The following is a 25,488-nucleotide window of genomic DNA, read 5'->3' on the forward strand; positions in this document are numbered from 1 at the left end:
CAGTTGTTGGTTCCAAAACTAATACTGTTTGTAATTCATGCTATTCTAATAAAAGCCACAGTATGCCTTTTTCAAAAGGTTCTTTGCACAGTGTTAGTCCATTAAATTTAATTTACGGTGATTTATGGGGGCCGTCTCCGGTAATATCGATTGGCAAAAAACGATACTATGTTTTATTTGTCGATCAATTTTCAAGATATATGTGGTTATTCACACTCAAAGCTAAAACAGAAGTTCTGAAAATCTTCAAAACTTTACATCCCATGCTTGAAAGACATTTTCAAACAAAAATTTTATCCTTATATACTAATGGTGAATTTTAAAAATTAGATTTCTATCTAAAAATACATGAAATTGAACACTTAGTGTCCCCCCCATATACACCACAAAGGGCAGCTTTAGTTGAACACCGACATCGACATGTCATCGAGACAGCCCGCACTTTACTGCACCAAGCATCCTTACCTTTAATTTTTTGGAGTTATACCTGTCATCAAGCTGTTTATTTGATCAATAGGATGTCTACACCCAATCTCCAAAATAAATCACCTTTTGAAATCCTATTTCAGGCCGTGCCTAATTATAATTCCATTGAGGTTTTCGGATGCTTATGCCACCCATGACTCAAACCTTATTCCCATAATAAATTGAAACCTCGATCCACACCATGTGTTTATTTAGGATTTTCTAATAAATATTACAGCCATTAGTGTTTTGATCCAGTTAACTCCAAATTATATTTATCTAGGGATGTGACCTTTTTGGAAGACAATTTTCCTTTTCAAAATATATTTTCCAGTTTTAAAAATAAAGTTAATGTTTCTTGGGATACTATTTCTATTGAACAACCCAAGGAGGACACTCATTCAATTTCACATTCCTCCTATGAACTCCCCCCACCAGTAACTACGTTGTCCACGACCACTCAACTCCTGCAAACTATCTCCTCCGCTTCAGATGGTGTCCCTCCACAATCAGGTAACATTTCTTCTCAAATCTCAACATCCACTCCTTCACCCACTACACAAGTCCCACAAAAACAGACTACTTTTGCTTTTTCAACATCTCAAACATTGCCCTCACGGCCACTTATCACGTATCGCAGACGAGAAAAACCACCCATTCCTAGCCAAACTCCACATCCTCCTCACAATCCATCTGCTCCGGCACAAAATCAGCCACAAATGGCTTTCCCCCCGCCCCAACCAATAGCTCCTCCTACTCAACCTGACACACCAACCCAATCCCGACCGACCCAGCCAGCCACCAAAGTACACCCATTGACCACCTGCTCACAGACTAATAGCCTGAAAACTTGTCAGTTTCTCACAACCACTACACCATCTCCAAAAATCCCCACAACCTATAAGCAAGCTAAGCTAACTACCCAATGAAATTCTGCAATGCAAGCTGAATTTGATGCTCTTGTTCACAACCATACTTGAGATTTGGTTCCATGTGATTCTTCCAAAAACGTGGTGGATTGTAAGTGGCTATTTCGCATTAAACATAAACCTGACGGTTCTGTTGACAGGTACAAGGCTCGTTTGGTTGCCAAGGGATTTACTCAACTTTTAGGACTTGATTATCATTCCGCCTTCAGTCCGGTAGTCAAGCCTGCCACTGTTCATCTTGTCTTGACTATTGCTACTCGACTTGACTGATCTGTTCATCAGTTGGATGTTAACAATGCCTTCTTGCAGGGTCATCTTAATGAAGAAGTTTACATGCGTCAGCCACCTAGATTTGAGGATTCTAGAAATCCTACCCACGTATGTCGTCTTCAGAAAGCAATTTATGGTCTCAAACAGGCTTCTCGTGCTTGGTACACTGAATTGAAAAACTATCTCATTACTTTGGGTTTTGTTAAATCACATTCTGATTCCTCTCTTTTCATTGTGCATAAGTTTGGGTTCACTGTATATATTTTAGTTTATGTGGATGATATCTTAGTAACCGGTAATCCAAACAAGGTGTTTGTTCTATCATTGAGGCACTTTCCCAATGTTTTTCACTGAAGGACTTAGGGCCTCTTCATTACTTTCTCGGTGTTGAGGTAATTCATACTTCTGCTGGTCTCTTGCTTTCTCAAGAGAAGTACACCATGAATCCTCTACATGGGGTAGCTATGGATAATTGCAAAGGTATTTCCACGCCTATGACATCTAATGTTGTTTTTGATCCCTCACCCGATGATAATTTAGTCGATGGTTCCTTATATCGGCGTCTTATTGTTAAGCTTCATTACCTTTCTTTCACTCATCCGGACATTGCTTTTGCTGTCAGTAAGTTGTCACGGGCTATGCATCAACCGCTTATGTCTCATTGGGTTGCTCTTAGACAACTACTCCACTATCTTCGTTCAACTACTTCATTTGGTGTACTCATTGCTAAGGAGAGTGATCGTAGACTGTTTGCATACTCTAATTCAAACTGGGCAGGGGATCCTCAAGATCGCACCTCCACCATAGGTTATATTATCTATGTTGCTTGTTATCCTATTTCATGGTCTTCGAAGAAGCAGCGTTCAGTTTCTTGTTCTACAATGGAGGCAAAATATCGGGCAGTTATTGCTACTGTTTCTGAAGCTAACTGGCTCACCCATCTTCTTGTGGTGCTTCGATTTCCTCTGACTGCTGTTCCAAGAGTTCTCTGTGACAATATTAGCACCACTTATATTTGTGCCAATCCTGTCTTCCATAGCCGTATGAAGCATGTGGCCATCGACTTCCACTTTGTCCGTGAGCAGGTTGAGAGCAAACAGATTGAGGTTGCACATCTACATGCTGTTGATCAAGTTGCTGATCTTCTTACAAAGCCTCTTCCCCGCGCACTTTTTAGTAAATATTTTTCCAAGTTGGGCGTAGTAGACCTTGACGCCAACTTGCGGGGGCATAATAACGGTTAACTTATTTATTTTAGGACTCTTGTTTTGTTTAGGACTCTTGTTTTTTTTGTACTTATCAGCTTTGTATATTTAAGGTTGTATTCTAGTTATTTTTGTACTTATTAGCTTTGTATATTTAGGATTTTATTCTAGTAGGTCTCTTTGTTACATGTAATACACAAGCTATAAAAGCCAATACGTAGGATCAATAAAAATCATCGTTCACTACCAGCGATTCTCTCTTTCTTTAGTATCAAGTTTTCGTTTTTTTCATTTCAATTCAAAAGTTGAAGTTGAGTTTTCAAATTTGAATTTTAACCACTTTTCAAGTAAATAATTTAGTTAGATTTGAAAATTATTGAAGTTAAACCAAATATAGTATACATTTTTTTAGTTTGGTTGTTATTGATTTTAATTCGATTGTTCGATTTTCAATCATACAACATATAAAAATGTATGCTTTTTTCATGATTTTTTTTTATTTATATTTTTTATTTTTCACTTAGTGTGCAGTATTCATATTCAAGCCCGATTTAAATGTGAATCACATATTACAATACATATTTTAGTGAGCTAGTTCATCTCTAATAAAAAATTGAAGAAATCTCAACTATTTCATCGGATCCTATGTTCATAAAGCTCTTCTATTTTTTATAGGAACAAGGGTTAAATTTATCCATCTGCTTTGAAAAACTGGCTAAATATACCTTTCCATTTTTTGGGGTCAAATTTATCTTCGATGTCATATTTTGAGGTCAAATTTATCCATGTTGTTAAGAAACTTTTTATATGTACTTTTTCTTTAACAGAAAAAGCCCAAATCAACGTTAAATGATTCATTTTTTAAAATAAAACACATCCTAATCTAACCCGTGCGATCCAACTAACAAAAAAATATACAAAATCCTCTCTTAGTTCCGTTAGTCAAAATTTTCGATGTAAAAATATATTTCTCTTTCAGCGTGCAACTTTAGTAGGTTGTCTGCAAACGAATAAAAAGTAAAATGAAATGGGATAACACAAAAACATGAAATTAGAGAAAATATTTGTTACAAATTCTGCTTCGGTTCCAGTTATGTTTAAATTTTAAAATTTGGGATGCAATTCTATGTAAATCTAGATTTTAGAATCAATGGATAAATTTTCTGAGCAAATGATATGATGAAAAATTTGTGTAGATTCAAATTGTATATAAAGACATGAGAATGATGAGATATCACAATTAACACATAAGGAAACATCTTAACTCAATTATCCAGAGAAATATGCATTAGACTTAATCAGTTGCATTTGATCGCTAAGTGCCATTTTTTATGAGTTCTGCACTGATGAAGATTCATAAACTAATATTTGTTTGTGTGTTGCACTGATATACATTTATTTTTCACGAGTTATGCATTGAAAAATATTTAGTGACTTAATTTCGTTGGAAAAAATTGATCGACAAAATTGAGGGGTATTTGTTTGTGTCTTATTTGTGGCGTGAGTTGGATCTGGCGGTTTAAATTAAAGTGCATTTTATTTTTTAAAAAATGAATCATTTAATGTTGATTTGGATTTTCTTATTAAAGAAAAAATATATGTGAAAAGTTTCTAAACAATGAGGGTAAATTTGATTTCAAAGTATGATATCAAAAGTAAATTTAACCTTAAAATATATTATTAAGGGTATATTTACTGAGTTTTTTCAAAGTAGGGAAGTTAATTTGATTTTAAAGTACGACAACAGAATATAAATTTAACGTAAAAGAACAACAGATGATATATTTAGTAGATTTTTTAAAAAAGTAGAAGGATAAATTTGCTTTTCTCCGTGTTACGTATCTCTCCAACTATTCATCAGAAACTTCCACCCAAAAGAATTCAAAATAGACAAAAGAATAATAAGATAACTAAAGAAACGACAAAATAAAAAATACACGGGGGCAGTTGACACACCCAAAAGAAAAAATAAAAATAAAACAGAGCTGCCCCGACCCGACCCGAACAATAATCCCCAACGATCCAAAATTTTTTTACTTCGGAAAAAAAACCATTCATATCTTTTGATCAGAAATTATAACTCTCCGAGCTGCTCCATCGAAATCTTCATCAGAAACTAAATTCTCCGAGCTACGGAGCTAACAAGTCTATAATAGAATCGAATTTCGGTCTCATAGATACGTGGAATTCTCCAATGGCTGCCGTTACAGTGGCCGCAGAATGGCAGCTATTGTACAATCGGTACTACCGGAAACCCGAAATCTACCAGATGCAATGGAAGCACGTGGACCTCACGCGCAACAAAGTGGCCTGTGCACCATTCGGCGGTCCAATCGCGGTTATCCGTGACGACGCAAAGATCGTTCAGCTGTACGGTGAATCGGCTCTCCGTAAACTCCGTATCTTCAATTCGGCGGGCGTACAGATCTCCGAAACCGTGTGGAAAAATCCGGGTGGTCGACTTATCGGTATGTGTTGGACTGATGATCAAATACTTATTTGTATCACGCAGGACGGGAGTGTATATCGTTATAATATACATTGTGAGGCAATTGAGCCGAATTCGCAGCTGAATTTAGGTGTGGATTGTTTTACACATAGTGTGGTTGAGTGTGTATTTTGGGGGAATGGTGTTGTTTGTATGAATGAGGCGTTTCAGGTTTATTGTATACCGGATTTTAACAATCAGAAAGCGGTTAAATTGGCGGATACTGGATTAGAGGATTTTCCGTTGTGTATGGCGGTTATTGAGCCTCAGTATACTATGTCGGGTAATGTGGAGGTGTTGATGGGTGTTGGTGATCATGTGTTGTTGGTGGAAGAGGACGGCGTTCAGGAAGTTGGACTTGGAATTGGGCCGCTACAGAAAATGGTGGTTTCTCAGAATGGGAAGCTTTTGGCGTCGTTTACGCATGATGGGAGGCTTCTTGTTATGTCCACGGACTTCTCCAGCATCATTTTCGAGTATACTTGTGAGGTTGTTATATCTTTCCTATGCTCTAACTAACTGTTTCTCTAAGTAAATTCTACTTGCTCTACTATTATGTAAGAGGTCTGTTTATAGAGTGTATAGGACATTGTTGAATGGCACCCAAGAGTGTGGCCTAGTGGTTAATGATATGGGTTGAGAACCTGAGCTCTTAGGTTCAAATCCCAGTAGAGACTAAAAGACACTAAAAGACACTAGGTGACTGTTCCAATCTGTCCTAGCCTTGGTGGATAGAGTTACTTGATATCTGTTGCTGTGGGAGGCTACATTTATCCAGTGGATTTAGTCGAGGTGTGCGAAAGTTGGCTCTGACACCATAGTTATCAAAAAAAAAATATTGATGAGTAGGGTGTATTAGTAATATTGAGATCAGTAATGCAACAATTAGTTATGCTGGAATTATATCAAAAAAAATATTGATGAGTAGGGTGTATTAGTAATGTTGAGATCAGTAATGCGGCAATTAGTTATGCAGGAATTATTTCTTAGCCACTGCTTGATTTGGTGTATTAAAGGCATCTTTCCTTAACCATCTTTGTCCATGTATTAATAACTCTTGTATTTCTAGTACCATGATTTGCCGTAATATTGAATAGGGTGTCTAACTAATACCACATATGCCGAAGATTCTTCCAAACAAAGGATTAAATAGTACCATGACTAATACATGTGTTATTTTCTCTAATACATCCTACTAAATGACCCCTAAGTGCTAAGTGGAGGTATTTTCTCTAATACATATTCAGTTGCATTTTTGTTTCTTGTTAATGTACCTAATGCTTTCTGGCCTTTTAGCTCGATTTACTATCACATATGTATGCCACCTTCTTTAGTTTCATCATTTAGAATCTTTAGTTCATGTGGATAGCTGAATCTTTCTTTACCACTAACCAAAAAACACAGTGAATCTTTTCTTACCATGTTATTGCTTTTGTATTTCTAGTCAGCCCTACCCCCTGAGCAACTAGCTTGGTGTGGAATGGACAGTGTATTACTCTACTGGGATGATATGCTTCTAATGGTGGGTCCTTATGGAGATCCTATACGCTATTTTTATGATGAACCTGTCCTCCTTATCCCTGAATGTGATGGCGTTAGAATACTCTCCAACATGAATATGGAATTTCTTCATCGAGTTCCAGATTCAACTGTCTCCATATTTCAGATTGGTAGCACACTACCTGCAGCTTTGCTTTATGATGCCTTAGATCATTTTGACAGGCGGAGTGCCAAGGTAGGCTGTGTCTTTTGGTACTTACTCTATGAAATGACAAAGAGCCAACTTGCCTATTTCAATCTCCAAATATTACAATTGAATGAGCATAATTAAACTTGTGCATATGTGCATATATTTACATCTTCTAACAAATATATATTTGCTTCTGCATATAGACTTGTTTCCATATCTGCATACTTCTGAATTACATTTTGCTTACTTTCCTTTTAGCGTAAAAAGGAAGAGACTGACTTTACGATGCAATGAGGGTATCTACATTTTCATGGGGTCATTGGAATTCTAAATTCGGAAAACATCGATCTAGTGCTGGATGAAGATATACCTATTCATAAAAAATTAAAAAAGATATATCTATTCATAAAAAAAAGATATATCTATTCATCTATAAATGGCTGTGAACTTGTGGGTACACACTTTTTGTGTTTTTGATGTTTAGAAAAACTTAAATTTTCTCCCTCAGCCCTTTTCTTGGAAAAGATATACAGTGTCTAAGCGCTGGTTTCTGTTGTTTCTTCTTTTTTTTCTGAAGGTGCCTGTATATAACCCATTGGATTTGAATTCAAACCTCGAGTTTCTCATCATCAGAATGTTTTTCCTCTGTTCTAGAATGCTTTAGCTAGTGAAGTGTTTTTTATCTTGGAATTTGGATTTCAAAGGCCGAGAGAAATAGAAATTTAACCTTAAAAGGATTGGTACCATAACCTTTGGTATGCCCACTTTCTTTTGAATCAGCTCCTAAGGTTCTTCCCTAGGAGCACAATTTCAACTTCTTATGTCAGATGTGCAGGCTTGGGTATTCATTGTAGAGAAGAACTGTTTGAAGTTCTACTTTTGGTTAAATCCTAATCTCCTAATCACATACCAGGCTGATGAGAATCTGAGACTGATACGGTCTTCGCTGCCTGAGGCTGTTGAAGCATGTATTGATGCAGCAGGTCATGAATTTGATGTTTCACAGCAACGGACACTTTTAAGAGCAGCAAGCTACGGTCAAGCCTTTTGCAGGTTGGTCTATTGGCTTAATTGTAGAGATGATATTCTAAAAAAATCCTTTTTACTGCTTCCTGAGAAAAGAGGAATTCCATTTATCTTTTGCTTCTGGTGTGGGTACATATGCAAACTCTAATGCTGTATATGTTGTCGATAGCTATCTAATGCTAGTTTCATATGATCAGGGGAGGGAAAAAGATCTGCCTCTTGGCTTATGTAGATATTTAGGTTCTTTCCTTGTCTAAATTCCTTTTGAGGAGGCAGTGTTTTCTGTACCTTTGTCATTCAGTTAATGTCATTGTACTCATAGTTCCCCCCTTATAAGAGGAATCAAAGGATAAGGCATTTCTTTGCTATGGAGATCTACTTTCTTTCTGTTTCAAGTTAATTGGTGATGGAGAAGTTTTATAAAAAAGCGATGATGGGAACTCTTCAAATTATATTAACCTGGTAATGTCTCTTTTCCTGTAAGCTACACCATTGAGATACTAGTAAATGGGAAGTGTCTACATTAGGGGTGGACGTTCGGATCAGTTTTATCAAAATTCAATTCATTTCTTCGGTTTCCGAATTTGGAAACGTGTGCTCTGAACACCGAACCGCATTCGTTTTTTCTCAACTTCGGTTTGTTTTGGTTTGGTGTTTCTAAAACGTGTTTTCAGTGCAAATCAGAAATAAAATGAGGACCAAATTATCAAAGTATAAGAACTAAAAGCAATCTTAAAACACTTTAGCAGCAATCAGCAAGGCAGCAGTAAACATTAAGCAGCAGTCAGCACTAGCACCGTAGGCCGTAGTTGTGATAAATAATTAATTTGCAGCACTAGCACCGTAGGCACTAAACGTTACTCATTTTCAGCAGCAGTAGCAATGTTTCACTTTATCTGTTTGTAGAACACAACCCAATGTATAAAAAGACACAATGGAAATGATCGAACTTGATAGGAAGAGTCACAAATTCACAATTCATGAAATTAAAAGAGTCCACTTGTAGCAGCGGCAAGGCAGCCAGCAGAAGCAGCAGTCCCAAGTGAATACAGATTTAGGGCATAAGCTGCGGTTGTTGAACTGAGAATACAGAATTGGACAAGTGGGGCTTGGGTCTTAAAATGTTTTGGGCCAAAATACGTGTTAATGTAATTTAGAAAATTATTATAAAATCCTTTTAATAGAAGTTCGGTTCTTCGGTGCACCGAAGAACCGTGACCTTACACCGAACGGAAGAACCGAAATTTTGAGAAAAAAAATAAAACCGAACTAAAGAACCGAAGAATGGAATTAGTTTGGTTCGGTAATTATGCCCACTCCTAGTCTACATAAACTTTTCAAATTGTATTAACCTGGTAATGTTGCATTTCCTGTAAGCTCCACCAGTGAGATACCAGTAAACGAAGAATCTATCTGAACTACTTTGTACTTATTTGCTGATCATTCCTTCAAAAAACATATGAATCTGTGCTAGAGGTTGATGGTGTCTTGTGAAGATTAATGAATATTTGGCAATTAAAAAGAGGTTTCCTTCCTAACTGAGCTCGGGTCCAATCTATTGGCAGCTTTGAAAAAAGAATTCTTTCTCTCTCCTGGTTCGGTTCATTGGAACTACTTTATTCGGCGGATAACTAAACTATGTGAATTGGGTGTTTGTTGTATCATAAACAACGTATCATGAATATATGTTGTTCAAAACCTTCTTTTGGCCTTCCAAGTGGAGAGGAGTACAACCCAGGAGATTTCCTCATTAATCCTAGTTGAACCATCTCGCTCCATTACTTTGGGAATTTGGATCATGGGCTAGATAAGAGGGAACCATAAATACCAGCAATCTATATTGTGGAGCAGTGAATGCGATGGCTGTGAGGGGATTGTGTTCCATTTGTGAGGTATGGGATTGTTGAAAAATCAACATGTTTCTATTCTGGGTACATGCCAGAACAACGATGCTACCATAAGGTCTGTGTTTTGATGCTGTCCATCAAAAGTCATCAATGAAGCTTAAGGACTAAAATGTGATCCAAATTATGGAGAGTATGCAACTAAGGAAAGGGATTTGTTTGTTTATTCTTTGTTTTTTTTTTGCTTTTCTGGGATCTTTTTCTTCCTTTGGTTATAAGAGAACTTTACCTTATTTGCAACTTGAATGCTGAATATGCATTATATTTAAATGGATCAAACTATGGAACAATGGGCCTTTTATTTGCTTTTCTGTAGGCCTTCTCCTGACGAATGAAGTTGTTGGGAAGTCGATCTTATCTAGAGATCATTCTATTCTGATTTCTTCTCTTGTTAATGATATCCAGTTGGCTTTGGCAGCCATTTTCAACGGGACCACATTCAGGAGATGAGTAAAACCTTACGAGTCCTAAATGCTGTACGTCACCCAGATATTGGCATTCCTCTCAGTATTCAGCAGTATAAGGTACTCCATACTTCCTTGTTTAAGTGGGTTTTTGCTCTAAATTCATTCTGAACTCTCTGTATGAATCTTTTTCGGACATTTCCTCATGGCAGTCGCTTACACCTGCTGTTCTGATTGCTCGTCTTATTAATGCTCATCGCCACCATCTTGCACTACATATATCAGAATATCTCAGTATGAATCAGGTATGCTTTTTTTTTTTCTTTTCAAAGTTCATTCTCTATCATGCTTCATTCTTTTAGATGTGGTCCAATTAAGAGGATACTTCCGCACTTTATTACTACTACTATAATCTATAATGGAGTTTAGACATGAGTTGCTCATATTCATAACATGTCACTTTATACGCTTATTGAAATGACATATCAGTTTATGTGATATGTTGGTTGTTTTCTGGAGACCATATAAGATGTCAATCTGTTATTAAATTGTTTTTTGTGTGTGTAATGTGTCATCTTCTCTCAAATATATTGGATTTTATGAGGCATTTCCCTGAACTTGTATTTTTGCGTCAAATAAAACTGACTCAAAGTGAACTTCCAAAAGTCTAAAGGGAAAGAATGGTGTATCTGGATGGATTCTGAAGTTTTTACATGTTAGCTTATATTGTTTTCCTTATCAAAATGGTAGCTTATATTGTTGTTTTTGCACGTGTATAGGAAGTTGTAGTCATGCACTGGGCATCTACAAAGATAACAGCATCGGCGGCAATCCCTGATGCCACTCTTCTAGAGATGTTACTTGACAAGGTTTGTGTTTTGAACAAACTGTCCAACATCAATTTTGTAGTGCAAAATCTCATGTAAATTCTTTGTACTTCAGCTGAAGATATGCAAGGGGATATCTTATGCTGCAGTTGCTGCTCATGCGGATAAGAATGGTCGTCGGAAGTTAGCTGCCATGCTTGTTGAACATGAGCCACGTTCATCTAAGCAGGTTTGTTAATTCTTTTAAATGCCTTTTATCTTTCTATTTCCTTTTTAAAAAAAATTCTCTTTCATGTCTTCTAATGGAGCCTATAATTTCTTATCTCTCAATGACAGATGTTGTCACCTAGGGGAACCTTTTTGTTCTCGGCTAGCTTTAATTTGTTAATTGGATTTCTGTGACCAAAATGTACAACATGGTTAGCTTGTGGTGTACTAACTTTGTTATTCCTCTAGGTTCCACTCTTGCTAAGCATAGGAGAAGAGGATACTGCTCTATCGAAATCTACTGAAAGTGGTGATACTGATTTGGTTTATCTTGTCCTCTTCCATATATGGCAGAAGGTACATATAAAGACTGTTCTGGAGTGGGTTTTCTTGTAATATATATATCCTATACTTTTTTTTTCTTTCTAAATGCCTGGTTAGTTCAGTTGTTATTAATAGCCTCGTGCTTTTTTTCTCCAGAGACCAGCTGAGGAGTTCTTTGGGACAATACAGGCCAGACCTCTAGCTCGTGATTTGTTTGTTAATTATGCACGGTATGAGAACTTTTAAATTGTTCATTGCTTGAAGAGCAGTTTGTTAACCTTCTGAACCCTGTTCCTTCTTCCCAACCTCAAGGCATTACAAGCATGAATTTTTGAAGGACTTTTTCCTATATGCTGGGCAACTTCAGGTTGGTTTGCGTGGAACTACAACTTATTTTTCTTCCTTTCTTCAGACTATATGGTTCCTGATTTTTAAAAATGTAGAACGGTTTATGCCATATTGAATCTCATCCTAGTGATGTTGAATATCTGTCTCTGTGACCGTTTAGTTGTTCTGGTGGAGGTTCTCTGTGTATGAAGGGATTAGTTTCTTTTATTTGTGGACCTTTTTCCAGGTTCTCCTTATTTTAATTCTCTCGGGTAACATTTCACTCATTTATTCTCTGGAAACAAACATAAGGGAATGATTTCAATGTCTAGCACGTTTATCATTTTTATGTTTTTAGCTCACATCGACTCTCTTACCCTTCCATTTATTTATCTTAGTGGATGGAATTTTGTAAAAGAATATTCTAGGAACCCTACCCATCAAAAAACAATATGTTCTAGGAACTCTTCATCAATTTTTAATTTGCATATTGTTGTAAAAGAATATTCTAGGAACCCTACCCATCAAAAAACAATATGTTCTAGGAACTCTTCATCGATTTTTAATTTGTATATTGTTGCTCGTATCCCTCCGTTTATCTTTCTTAGTAGATTGAATTTGGGAAAAGATTATTCTAGGAACTATTTACCAATAAAAAAGTGGTACGAACTCTTCTAACAATTTTTCAATTTGCCTTATGGTATAGAACTACATGGTGTGTCAATATGAATCTGAGTCCACTTCTGGAAGTCCACTATAATTGCTCTGTAATCCTGTCTGTAATCCTGTCTGGAATAGCTTGTTTTGGTTTCAATTGTCATAAGACATGTGGAGGGGAGCCTCCGCGTAACTGGTAAAGTTGTTCCATGTGACCAGTATGTCATGGGTTCAAGCCGTGAAAACAGCCTGTTGCAGAAATGTAGGGTAAGGCTGGCATAATAGACCCTTGTGGTCCAGCCCTTCCCCGGACCCGTGCATAGCGGGAGCTTTGGTGCCCTGGACTGCCCTTTTTGTCATAAGACATGTAATACTTGCTGCCAAATGCTATTGTTATACCGTTCATGATGATTCTCTCTGCTTTTCCCTCTATTCAACTTTCTCATCTGACTAATTTCGATCTTGTAGGATGTAGCTTTTCTATTATGGAAAGAGTCATGGGAATTGTCTAAAAATCCCATGGCTAGCAAAGGATCTCCACTTCATGGTCCAAGAATAAAACTGATTGAGAAGGCCCAACGCCTCTTTGTAGAAACAAAGGAACATGTTTTTGAATCAAAGGCTGCTGAAGAGCACGCAAAATTGTTAAGGTGCCATTGCCTTCAGCCTTAGTTATCAAGTCATTGATTTGATGATTCTAGTGGAGTTCTCATTATTTATTTTGCTCTTGCTTTTCCATTTTTTCTTCCTGCTTGTTGTCTTGAGTTGATGGTCCGATTGCTTCTGCAGAGTGATGCTCAGCGTGCATTAGGCTTATATTTAGGCGCCTAATAACATTTTTAACCAGTGTGAGAAGCCTTTCTATCATATTAGTCTAGTGCCCTAGCTGCAGTAAAAAAAATGTAAAGCTAAAATTAGATGAGAGTTTCAGAATAGTTGCTGCAACAAGTGAGAAGACAGTCTAGTTGCTGCAACAAGTGAGAAGACAGTCTTATCTTTAATATTACAACTGTATTTGTACCTCATCTTTGAGGTTCAATCGATCCCTACTTTTCTTAGATGTGAGTTGTATTATGACTTCCCATGTTTATATTAGTTTTTTTTTTGTTTTAATTTGGTAACATTACGTCTATATATCCACAGGTATACTTCTACCAAAGGTGTAGTCCCCCTTCAAAAGTATTACAACTTACATCTTGTCGTTTACATATGTACTTACACAAAGTCTAAAATATCAAAAATATCTTCTTCTTGAGCTAATAGTTTTCGCTCACCCCAAAAATAAAAAAGGCCTAAACAATTCATTTTGAAAGATTGTAAACTGTTCTTCATCCCTTCAAACTCCTCTTGTTTCTTTCAATCCAAACTGTCCACCAAATGCAAGCCGGGATAATCTTCCATCTCTTTTCATGAATTTCTATTTCATATATTTATAGAACTTAAGTGTACTTTATGTCAAGGTGCTAGAATGGTGTTTCTGGAGTCCTACATAAATACCAGAGTTTAGAGGAGACTTTACAATGGATCTAAAGATGTTCACATCCTACCAAGTCTCATTAAGGGAGAAGCACCGAGTAAACTCTGTCCGTTTCTTCCCAAGATTTAACAGCCAAGGATGGTAACCCAGATGTTATAGGATAACCATGTCAATGAAGTTCTGAGTGTCATCAAGCACAGCTCAGCAAGAAACAGATGATTATTTGCGCACCGTGATAATTTTATAGTTACAACAATGTTCTTTGACAGTTAAGAGTGACAAACTTCCAGAATAGTTTCATCCTTCCTTAACATTTCTAGTTTATTTGATTTCCTTTTCCTTTTTTTCATAGTTTGTGACATTTATGATTTTTCTTCGTGTTATTTTTTTTTTTAGAGTGCGTAGAAATCTAACAGGTTACTACTTGCACAAAAATGTTCTCAGAATGCATCTCCCTCTCTAGCTGTCTGTCTCTCTTTCTACTTCTTTTGTTGCCATTCATTCTGCTTAACTTCTATTTAAGTGTCGTTTCTTGTCGTATCATTCATATTTGATACAGGATCCAACATGAGTTGGAGGTGACTACAAAACAGGCCATCTTTGTGGATTCAAGTATAAGTGATACAATTCGTACATGCATTGTGCTGGGGAACCATCGTGCTGCCATGAAAGTCAAAACAGAATTTAAGGTCTATACCTTCTCTTTTGGCTCACAATGATGATGTACTTCTATTTTCTCTGTTTTATTGGTGATTTCTGCATCCTCTTTTTGGTATGTGTGGGTTCAACTTCCGGATCTATCCAATTTAAAGTGCCCTTAATCTTAATTTTCTTGGATGATTCAGGTATCGGAAAAGCGGTGGTATTGGCTGAAAGTTTTTTCTCTGGCAACTATTAGCGATTGGGATGCCTTGGAAAAATTTTCAAAGGAAAAAAGGCCACCAATTGGTAAGTTCCCTCAGTAGACCTCTTAATGCATTCCCCCCCTGCAATATTTGTATTGCAATCGGGATATTTATTAGTTTTCTCCTGATTGTTATGATGAACTATATTTAGGATATTAATTTTAAGTTTAATTCAAGTAGGTTTATGTTGGTTTTGCATTCCAAGGAACAGGAAGCTCGATTGAAAAGTTAGAACTTGAATTAGAAAATGTTGTATACGGTACATATTTATGGGTATGCTACCTGATATAGGGTTTCTGCTAGTGTGTCCCACATATTAATAGCGAAATTTGCTGTATGTAATGCTGCCCCTTGTGATATCCTTAAATTCTCCGCCTTTTAACCCCTACTTAATTAGGTCCATTCTTGAGGCTGAAGAATTTAATTACTTTCTGCAATAGCCTTCATATGCTTTATGTTTTATGCTTTATCATAGGGTCCTCTTGAATTGCTTTTTATGCTTTATTATCTTTCCTGGTCAAACTAGATTTTGTTGTAGCCATGTTGAGCTAGCTTTCCCTTTTTGTCAACAAGTACAATGTGAAATGTATTTCTGCTTCTTGGGACTGCCACTGAAAGAAGCACCTTGGAAATGGTCATAGACATTCCAAGCAAGTCCTTTTGTGACCATATACTATATGCTAATGAAGGCTAATGGATATCTTATAGTCATCCTTTTTTCTCTTTTGTTTTTTTTCTCTTCTAGGTTACCGCCCATTTGTCGAGGCATGTGTTGATGCAGATGCGAAAGGTGAAGCACTAAAATACATACCAAAGCTGACTGATCCTCGTGAAAGAGCAGAGGTAAGTGTTGTATATATCATAATGTTTGCACATTTGGTCTATAGACATGTTTGACATGTCACTTAGTCCCTCATAGTTTAAGTTTGAGTTTTGAACTTTTCCTAGATGATTTTGCTAACAAATAAATTTATTATAGAATAAATAGCCACTCCGTCTATGCTTGTGAAAAAAGTATTTAGCCTTTTGCCTCTAAAATGCTTTGCATAAGTCCAAAATGATTGTGCATTTCTACCTTATCAAAAAAAAAAAAAAAGATTTTGCATTTTTGTTTTGTAACGATGCATTTAAATGAAAGAATACATTTATTGTGTTCTACAGAAACCCTGGAAGACATATATCTATACATATGGTTTTAACTATCCAAGTAATGGCCCTTTGTGCTTTCTAATTTAGTTGATGTTCTACACGCAAAATTCATGTGTTCACCAATTCAAAAATAATCCAACAGCAACAAGAAACATTTCATTGGTCACAACAATTATAGATCAGAAACTTGATCGAATATTAGAAATATAAAAGTAATGTTATAGAAAGTTTTAGAAGAAAAGAAAAAGAAGATGTATGGCACCCAAGGGTGTGATTTAGTGGTCAATGAAGTGGGTTGAGAACCTTGAGATCACAGGTTCAAATCCCAGCCGAGAAAGAAACACCAGCAGGTAATTTCTCCCTATCTATCTCAGCCTTGATAAATAGAGTTACCTAGTACTTGTTGCTGGTGGGAGGTGACAGGTAAAAAAGAAAGAGAAGATGTATGGATAAAGGAGAAACTCTATCTTTAATATATAAGGATTCTTATCTCTTTTTTCCGTAGAAACAAGTATGAGACAAACTTAGGATATCGGAATAGGTTTGACTAAGTATTCAACCTTTTCTGAAATATCGGGAGCGCGTGAACATTAAATACCACAAGGCAATCAGGTGCCACATTTGAAAATCAAAGAGGGTACAAGAGAGAAGTAGTAAATAAAACTATTAAAATGTAGAAGAGAAGTAGCAAATGGAAAGGAATATAAATTGTAAAAAAAAAAAAAGGAGAAAGGGGAATCAGTTTCTTGATAAGGTAACATTTGTAGTGATTCCAACAAAACCATATCTGTTATAGTTACAAGCCACATCTAGGCTTGGTTAGCAAAGCAAAAAAAATTCTATAGGGACTCTAAAAACCGTGCCAGCGTCCCTGTATTTGCAATGAACATTCCGAAACACTAAAAATGCAAAATTTGAATATAATTATGCTTTATAGTCTGATTGGAGTTGCTTTTGTTTTCAAAACCTCTTGAGTTCCTCCCTTTCCAGGTAGTCCTCCTCTCATGCTCCGGCTAGTTAGGACATCCAATGTACTGGTGGCATTGCCCAACTCAATCCAATCTTAGCTAGAAAGATGTCCCACAACTGAGAGGTCACCCTGCACTGCAAAAAAAGGTGGCTATTTCTTTCTGCATAATCTCCACATAGAAGACAAATAGAGCATAGGTGTATTCCCCTTCGTTGCAGCCTATCTTGTGTCAAACAAGCTCTCTTTACCACCAACCATACAAAGCATGCTACTTTGTATGGTATGATTGTCTTTCATAGCTGTCTTCACGGCCATTGTGTTTGTGTGTTGTTGTAATTTCTCCACTGCTATGCTGACCTCACTGAATAAACTTATGTTCTGTCTCCCAACTAGCATAATCTATCGTGATCCAGTGACACAGCATTGAACTTGTTGAGACTATTGAAAAACGCAATGAATCTGTCCAGCTCCCAATCATTCAGATGTCTTCTAAAAGTGAGGTTCCATCCTTGATCATTCCATACCTCATTGTTGGTTCAGCGTCTAGTCTAAACTTAGGATACAACTGCTTTAAAGGGCCATTGCCTAACCAGTTATCTTCCCAAAAAGAGATTATTTGCCCATTCTCTATCTTATAGTTGATGTTGATGCTGAAAATGTTCCACAAGTTTCTGATGGTCTTTCAGACACTAACCCCATACAACAGTGCTTATAACTTTGGTTTTCCAGGCATCCTCTTCTCCATATTTTTCCTTAATCACTTTCTTCCGTAGTGCTTGATCTTCATTTGTGTATCTACGGAGAGGGGAATCACTTTCTTCATTATTAGGAGTACTTTTCTGTCGGATGTCTAGCAGTCATATATCACTAGTACGAATCCTGACTGTAGACACGTGATTTTTGACCCTCCCTGAGTTTTAACTTATTTTTCGGTATTAAATATTTATATTTTTATTTAGCTCTTATTTCATTTTTTATAAGTTTTAGATGTAAATAAATAAATAAATAAAGTTACATTTTGCGATATTTTTATTTATTATTTATTGTTTTTATTTTTATTTTTGTTTTTAGAATAATATGAAAAATTCAAAAATATATTTCTCTTTTATTTTTAATAAGTAGGTTAGTAGTTTTAGTATTATCTTAATTATATTTATTTTAGGCTATTTATGAACTTTATTATATTTTTCTTAAAAAAGAAATTTATTAGTTAATATTCTTTTATTATTATTATTATTTATTTATTTTATATATTTTAAATTAAATTTTTTAAAAAAAGGCCAAAACCTTATCCTAAACTACCTTACCCCATTTGACATCCCATGTTCCCTCAACTTCTCTCCCACATCTCCTCTTTCAGGATAACTCCTCAACTCCCCAAAAGTTACGTACCTTTAAAAGAAAAAACACAAACGGAGGGTGAAGATCAGACAGACAGAAGAGAAAAAGAGAGAGGGAACAATTAGAAACTTTAGAGAAGAAAACAAAGAAAGGCAGTAGAAAGAAGAAAGAAAAAAAAAGGAAGGGAAAGAAAAGTGTGGAGGTCGGGTCTCCGTTTGAGTTTCTGGTGGCAGTATCTCATTTCTTATATTCGTTTAATTCATTGAACAGGTTTTATTCGATCTTGCACTTCTTATTTTATTAGTTTTGTTGCAAATTAAGTCATAAACACAGTTGTTTCAGTGATTTCATGGATTACTTAGTATATGGGGTTGCTGTATTGTCATGTTTTATTTGTTCGATTATTTAAATCAGTGTCTATCGTCCCATAACTATAATATGCATTTTGTCAATAGTGAAAAATAAATTGGTAGTATATAGTAAAACATCTAGTTTTTCATCTGTGAATGACGAAATGGAATAAAAAGTGCTTACACAATGACATACACTAAAAACCATTTCTCGTAATATAAGATAAATATACACACAACACTACAAAGTGGTTCATTTTTTCAGTCACACAGATTCACAAATACATACACTCCATTTTTTCACACTACATAGACACACAAAACTGATATTACACACATGCCGGAGAGAGGGAAATCCAGTGAGAAAAAGGGCAATTTGGAGGAGTAGAAAACGAGAGAGAAAGGGAAGAGCAAACGAGAGGAGATAAAAAGCAGAGAGCAAAATCGAGAGAAAAATTTGACGCTCCTTGACTATTTCCGGCGAGCTTTTCTTCGGAAATTCGCTGGATTTGCCACTGGAAAACGTCGTCGGTGGTACTCGCTACTGTTTCGGCGAAACTCACTGGAAAATGGCGCCACTCGCTCCTTCCCACTTCTCCAATCGAGCCGCAATCGGAAATAAGCATAAATACGGCGAAGTTCCACTTTCAAACTCCAACACCAGTGACCAAATACTCTTAAAATTCCTAGAATCGACCCCCCGTTGCAATTCGGCGAATTCCCGCCGGTGACAACCACAGAACGAACGATCGACATCCCTTTTCATTGGAAAACGACGCCTCTATTCTCCCCAAAACTGGCCTAGGGCGGTGTTGGTGTTCGAGTTCTATATGTGTTAACTTGTGTATTTTTTTTAATTCACTGTCATTAATAAATTTTGATAATTTTATTGTTAAATTTATTGACCGCCTCAAATGAATATTGCTTAAGGTTATTGTTAAGGTTAAATAACACTTCGAATAGACAAATATCAAAGCTTTCAAACATTAGGCGAGTATAAAATGACTAAATTTTGTTTCGATTAAGAATGCGACGTACACATCTTTTTGAGACATTGAAAATAATTTGAGGATGCAATATTGCACCTCGGCAAAGATCGTCTTAAAATTAATTTCCACTAGTTTAATATACGATGTATAGACAGATTTTACTATATTAAAAATGAGCAAATGTAGGCCCAAACATAATTTATTCAAAATGGTTAAGTTAAATATAAATCAATAAAAGCGACCGTGCTAGAATCACGGGACTCGAGGGGTGTCTCACACCTTCCCCTCGATCAAAAAAATTCCTTATTCGGTTTTCTATTTTTTGCAGACCAAAATAAGGGTCATTTCTTTTTTAGTAGGGATTCAATAAGGTGACTTGGAACACAATAACTCAATTCCAAGTGACGATTCTGTAATTAAAATAATTCCTATTCAAAACTGCCACTTTAATTGGAAAAACCCTTTGACCTCCTCGGGCGAAGAAGGGGTGTGATATCTCTGGCGACTCTGCTGGGAAATAACCAGAATTCGAGCTTTTGATATTGACTTTTACTTGCTTTAATTATTTAGGTATTGTATTGCTGGCCTAATGTGCTACTTGTCACTGATTTATTTTTTTGATATTGCTGAATTGTATTATAAACTGTCTTCTCTTGCGCAGCCCTCTCTGAGTCTCTGAAAATAGGATAGAAGGAATGCAGAGTATGCATCCTAACTTATTTCTTAGATAACCGGAGTGTCAAGGCACCTGGTGAAGGATTATTAGTCACACATGTTAGGCGGGTTGTTCGGAGTAGCACTGCTACCGATCAAGTTGTCCCTCCCCGACTCGAATGTCCGCTCGAGTAAGCCAGTCTAGACACCTATCCCCATCAGGTTAAACTTAGTAGAGCTGAAACTCAGAATCTGGTTATTCCTATTAGGTTCCACTTTATTTGCATCATGTGCATTTGACTTCGCGGGAATCGAAACTGGGGCCGGGGCTATCTAGGATAGGTGTCCCTCTTTATAATGACCAACATGTGCATCCCACGTGTTCTTTGACATTTATTTGAAAGGCCATTTGATTGTTGACCGACTTTAGGCAACTTGGTGAAGCGCAACAGAGTATTTTGTCCTCAAATTTAACGAATCATTTTTTAAAGAAATTAAAAAATATATATAGTTTTAAAGGTCTTCATGCTCACTCTTTAGTGAGATATGTAGGAAGTCCTTCCCGGGATACGATCCTGTCTTTTAAAAATTATTCACAGACTTATTGAGGGGGATATTTTGAAAAATGCCTATTTTCCTTAGTATTATTATTTTATCTTAGTCCCCCCACCCTTTTTTGTCTATTATCCTCAAATTTAATTTTAATACACATCTTAATAGCCCTGAACCTTTAGAGGTTGTGAGCTAAGTTTTCATAAATTAATAAAACATGTAAATATATAGTTTAATAGTCCTGAACCTTTAGGGGTCGTGAGGCTGAGTTTTGCACCACATCGTATACAAAATAATCATCCTTCTTTCTAAGTTATTATTATTTTTCTAGTGTACTTAGTTGTATTTTCTCTCAAACTCGTAGTTGAAATTGTATAGGGGTCTGTTGCTGCAAAATTCCCGGTAAAGTTGCTCTAAATAAGTGTCATCCCTTAAAAGAAATGTTGAAGTTCATATTTCTCTCACTTCTGATTTTGAATAAAATTCATTTTTGCATCTGAGTCAAATTTAATGGTTGCATTAGCTCTTACGAGTCAAGATAAAAGTTCAAAAATTAGTGAATTGAGTTTTGCCAGGAGTCTAGACATTTCCAACTCTTGTGTCTCTACCTATAGGTATAACATGTCTCTTCCAATTCGTGGAAAGTATCAAAAAAGGAAAAGAGATGGGAATGTACCATTACAGGTTGTGGACTGTACCCCTGGCAGCTTTGGACATAGTGGAACGAGATGGATTCATTGGATCATGGTGAGATATATAAGTATTTGGGTTTTTTGACAAGCATCATGACAATCAACCCTAGCAGGGATGTGGTTGATGCACTGTTGACTTTCTGGGATCCGATGAACAGTGTATTTCGTTTCTCAAATTTCGAGTTAACTCCAACTTCAGAGGAGATAAAGGCTTATATTGGATTTGGGGATATGCACCGAAAAAGACTTATAGCCCTAAGACTTATCTCGATAAACAGATTCTGTAAGCTCCTGAACATACGTAACTTGAAAGAAAAATCAATGGAAAAAGGTTGGGTCTCCTTACAGTTTTTGTATGAAAGACACGGAAGACAAGAGGGGTTTGAGCAGTTCGGTAAACAACTCTGTAACAAGGGAAGTTTTGAAGCTTGGAAAGAACATAGACGATATGTATTCACGGTAGCTTTTTTAGGAACTATGATCTTCCAGTAGAGAAAAAAATTAACATTCGTTTAGCTGGAGTGGTTCATGTATTTATTAAGAAAGAGGATTACACTATGGTACTAATGATCTTGGCTAATATTTACCGTGCTCTAACCGTTTGTCAAAAAGGGAAAAAATTCTTCGAAGGATGTAACATCTTGCTACAAATGTGGATTGTAGAGCATCTTTATCAACATCCTATGGTGGCAAGATTTTTTCTTGAACGAGTCGATCACATCAAAGATTATGAAGAAAGAATGGAGAAATATAAATGCCCAGAAGGAGTTAGTGATTGGAATAAGCTTTTTCGCTCACTGACGGCAGTTAAGATCACTTGGAACCTCCCTTGGAGGCAGGTCATAACAGATTCGTTATTCGGTCTTTTTTGTTATAGATGGGTATTAGAGGTGTTCACCATATGTGTCATTGCGGGTTCTACGTCAGCTAGGAAGACGGTAAATAATTCCCATCACAGAAAATATGAAAGAGTGTGTTTGAAGTCATACCAGAGATTCCCTTTACAGAGAGTTTAGCACAACATATTTGGGATGGTTATCCTCTTATGGGAATTGAAATAATGGTCATAGAACGTGAGAAAGGAGAAGTACACCCAGACTACTATGAATGGTTTGAGAAACAACCACCTCCACCAATTAAACCTGAAAGATCGGTTAAGGAACCTATAGATCAAGAGGCTGCAATAAGGATAGGGATTGAGATGGCTATGCGAGAACATCATGATGTCAATCAAGCTTTGAGAGCGGAATAGGAGCGTGCTATGGTAGCCTTGACTCAACAACAAGCAGATAAAGACAGACAGAGAGAATGAGGCGAGAGTTAAGCAAGCACGATTGGAGGTAGAGAGAGATTATCAGTCCACTATTTAGGTGCGAAATGGTAAATGCTGAATTAGAACGAGCTAGAGAAAGAATAGAAGAACAACAGAGGGAATTTGCTAAGGAAAAAGCTAAATTTACTTTCCAAGTTTTCAGAGAGTTCTCATTCTCCTCATTCGTCAAGTTTTGATTTAGGTTTGTTTCTCTTTTTTCTTATGGAATTATGTTATAGTTAATTATTTTATGGAGCTAAGTTTTTAATAAATTGCCTCCAATTCTTCATTCTTTTTTATGCTCATATTTTATGTGAAGTAAACTTTCAGACAAGCTATTGTGACTTACAAATTGAACCACTGGATATCCACATAATATTACTTTGAGAGATAGTAGTTTAAACGTCTTAATAATTTGCCAACTTAATTTTAATTAGAACTGCTCTATGACCATTATTTTTTTAGTTAAAACATTTTTTTCTTCAATAACATTATAATTGTAAAAAAAAACGAGAAAAAACAAAAAAAAACGATTAAAATCGAAATATAAAAACCGATTGTATATTGGTTTGATTTGGTTTATAGATTTAGAAAACCGACATTATTGGTTTGATTATATTTTAATGAAAAATCGAACCAATCCGACCTATGTACACCCCTACCTGCTAGGGTTGATTGTCATGATGCTTGTCAAAAATCCCAAGCACTTATATATCTCACCATGATCCAATGAATCCATCTCGTTCCACCATGTCCAAAGCTGCCAGGGGGTACAGTCCACAACCTGTAATGGTACATTCCCATCTCTTTTCCTTTTTTGACACTTTCCACGAATTGGAAGAGACATGTTATACCTATAGGTAGAGACACAAGAGTTGGAAATGTCTAGACTCCTGGCAAAACTCAATTCACTAATTTTTGAACTTTTATCTTGACTCGTGAGAGCTAATGCAACCATTAAATTTGACTCAGATGCAAAAATGAATTTTATTCAAAATAAGATGTGAGAGAAATATGAACTTCAACATTTCTTTCAAGGGATGACACTTATTTAGAGCAACTTTACCGGGAATTTTGCAGCAACAGACCCCTATACAATTTCAACTACGAGTTTGAGAGAAAATACAACTAAGTACACTGGAAAAATAATAATAACTTAGAAAGAAGGATGATTATTTTGTATACGATGTGGTGCAAAACTCAGCCTCACGACTCCTAAAGGTTCAGGACTATTAAGCTATATATTTACATGTTTTATTAATTTATGAAAACTTAGCTCACGACCCCTAAAGGTTCAGGGCTATTAAGATATGTATTAAAATTAAATTTGAGGATAATAGACAAAAAAGGGTGGGGTGGGGGGACTAAGATAAAATAATAGTACTAATGAAAATAAGCATTTTTCAAAATATCCCCCTCAATAAGTCTGTGAATAATTTTTAAAAGACAGGATCGTATCCCGGGAAGGACTTCCTACGTATCTCACTAAAGAGTGAGCATGAAGACCTTTAAAACTATATATATTTTTTAATTTCTTTAAAAAATGATTCGTTAAATTTGAGGACAAAATACTCTGTTGCGCTTCACCAAGTTGCCTAAAGTCGGTCAACAATCAAATGGCCTTTCAAATAAATGTCAAAGAACACGTGGGATGCACATGTTGGTCATTATAAAGAGGGACACCTATCCTAGATAGCCCCGGCTCCAGTTTCGATTCCCGCGAAGTCAAATGCACATGATATAAATAAAGTGGAACCTAATAGGAATAATCAGATTCTGAGTTTCAACTCTACTCAGTTTAGCCTGATGGGGATAGGTGTCTAGACTGACTTACTCGAGTCGGGGAGGAACAACTTGATCGGTAGTAGTTCTACTCCGAACGAACCCGCCTAACATGTGTGACTAATAATCCTTCACCGGGTACCTTGACACTCTGATTATCTCAAAAAGAAGGTAGGATGCATACTCTGCATTCCTTCTATCCTATTTTCAGAGACTCAGAGGGGGTGCGCAAGAGAAGACAGTTTATAATACAATTCAGCAATATCAAAGAAATAAATGAGTGACAAGTAGCACATTAGGCCAGCACTACAATTTCCAAATAATTAAAGCAAGTAAAAGTCAATATCAAAAGTTTGAATTCTGGTTATTCCCTAGCAAAGATGTCACATCCCTTTTTCGCCCGAGGAGGTCGAAGGTTTTTTTTCAATTAAAGCGACAGTTTTGAATAGGGGTTATTTTAATTACAGAATCGCCACTTGAAATTGAGTTATGGTGTGCCAAATCACCTTATTGAATCCCTACTCAAAACGAAATGACTCTTTATTTTGGTTTGCAAAAATAGAAGACCGGATAATGAATTCTATTAACTGAG

The 25,488-nt window shown here is 36.3% G+C and overlaps 1 protein-coding gene across 1 annotated transcript in view; it reads left to right on the forward strand.

Moving 5' to 3' along the window:
* Positions 1–4,813: 4,813 nt before the first annotated feature.
* The window catches only part of LOC107878509 (protein VACUOLELESS1), a 31,767-nt gene continuing 11,092 nt past the window's right edge, over positions 4,814–25,488 (forward strand). The window contains exons 1-14 of the mRNA XM_016725529.2: positions 4,814–5,846; positions 6,802–7,092; positions 7,961–8,100; positions 10,396–10,501; positions 10,594–10,686; positions 11,161–11,250; positions 11,324–11,437; positions 11,665–11,772; positions 11,896–11,969; positions 12,052–12,106; positions 13,192–13,373; positions 14,760–14,889; positions 15,046–15,148; positions 15,851–15,948. Coding sequence (XP_016581015.1) covers positions 5,064–5,846; positions 6,802–7,092; positions 7,961–8,100; positions 10,396–10,501; positions 10,594–10,686; positions 11,161–11,250; positions 11,324–11,437; positions 11,665–11,772; positions 11,896–11,969; positions 12,052–12,106; positions 13,192–13,373; positions 14,760–14,889; positions 15,046–15,148; positions 15,851–15,948 — 2,367 coding nt within the window. The 5' untranslated portion in view covers positions 4,814–5,063. The remainder of the gene's footprint in view (positions 5,847–6,801; positions 7,093–7,960; positions 8,101–10,395; positions 10,502–10,593; positions 10,687–11,160; positions 11,251–11,323; positions 11,438–11,664; positions 11,773–11,895; positions 11,970–12,051; positions 12,107–13,191; positions 13,374–14,759; positions 14,890–15,045; positions 15,149–15,850; positions 15,949–25,488) is intronic.

Source organism: Capsicum annuum, chromosome 7 (assembly GCF_002878395.1).
Source record: "Capsicum annuum cultivar UCD-10X-F1 chromosome 7, UCD10Xv1.1, whole genome shotgun sequence".
Taxonomy (NCBI): Eukaryota; Viridiplantae; Streptophyta; class Magnoliopsida; order Solanales; family Solanaceae; genus Capsicum; species Capsicum annuum.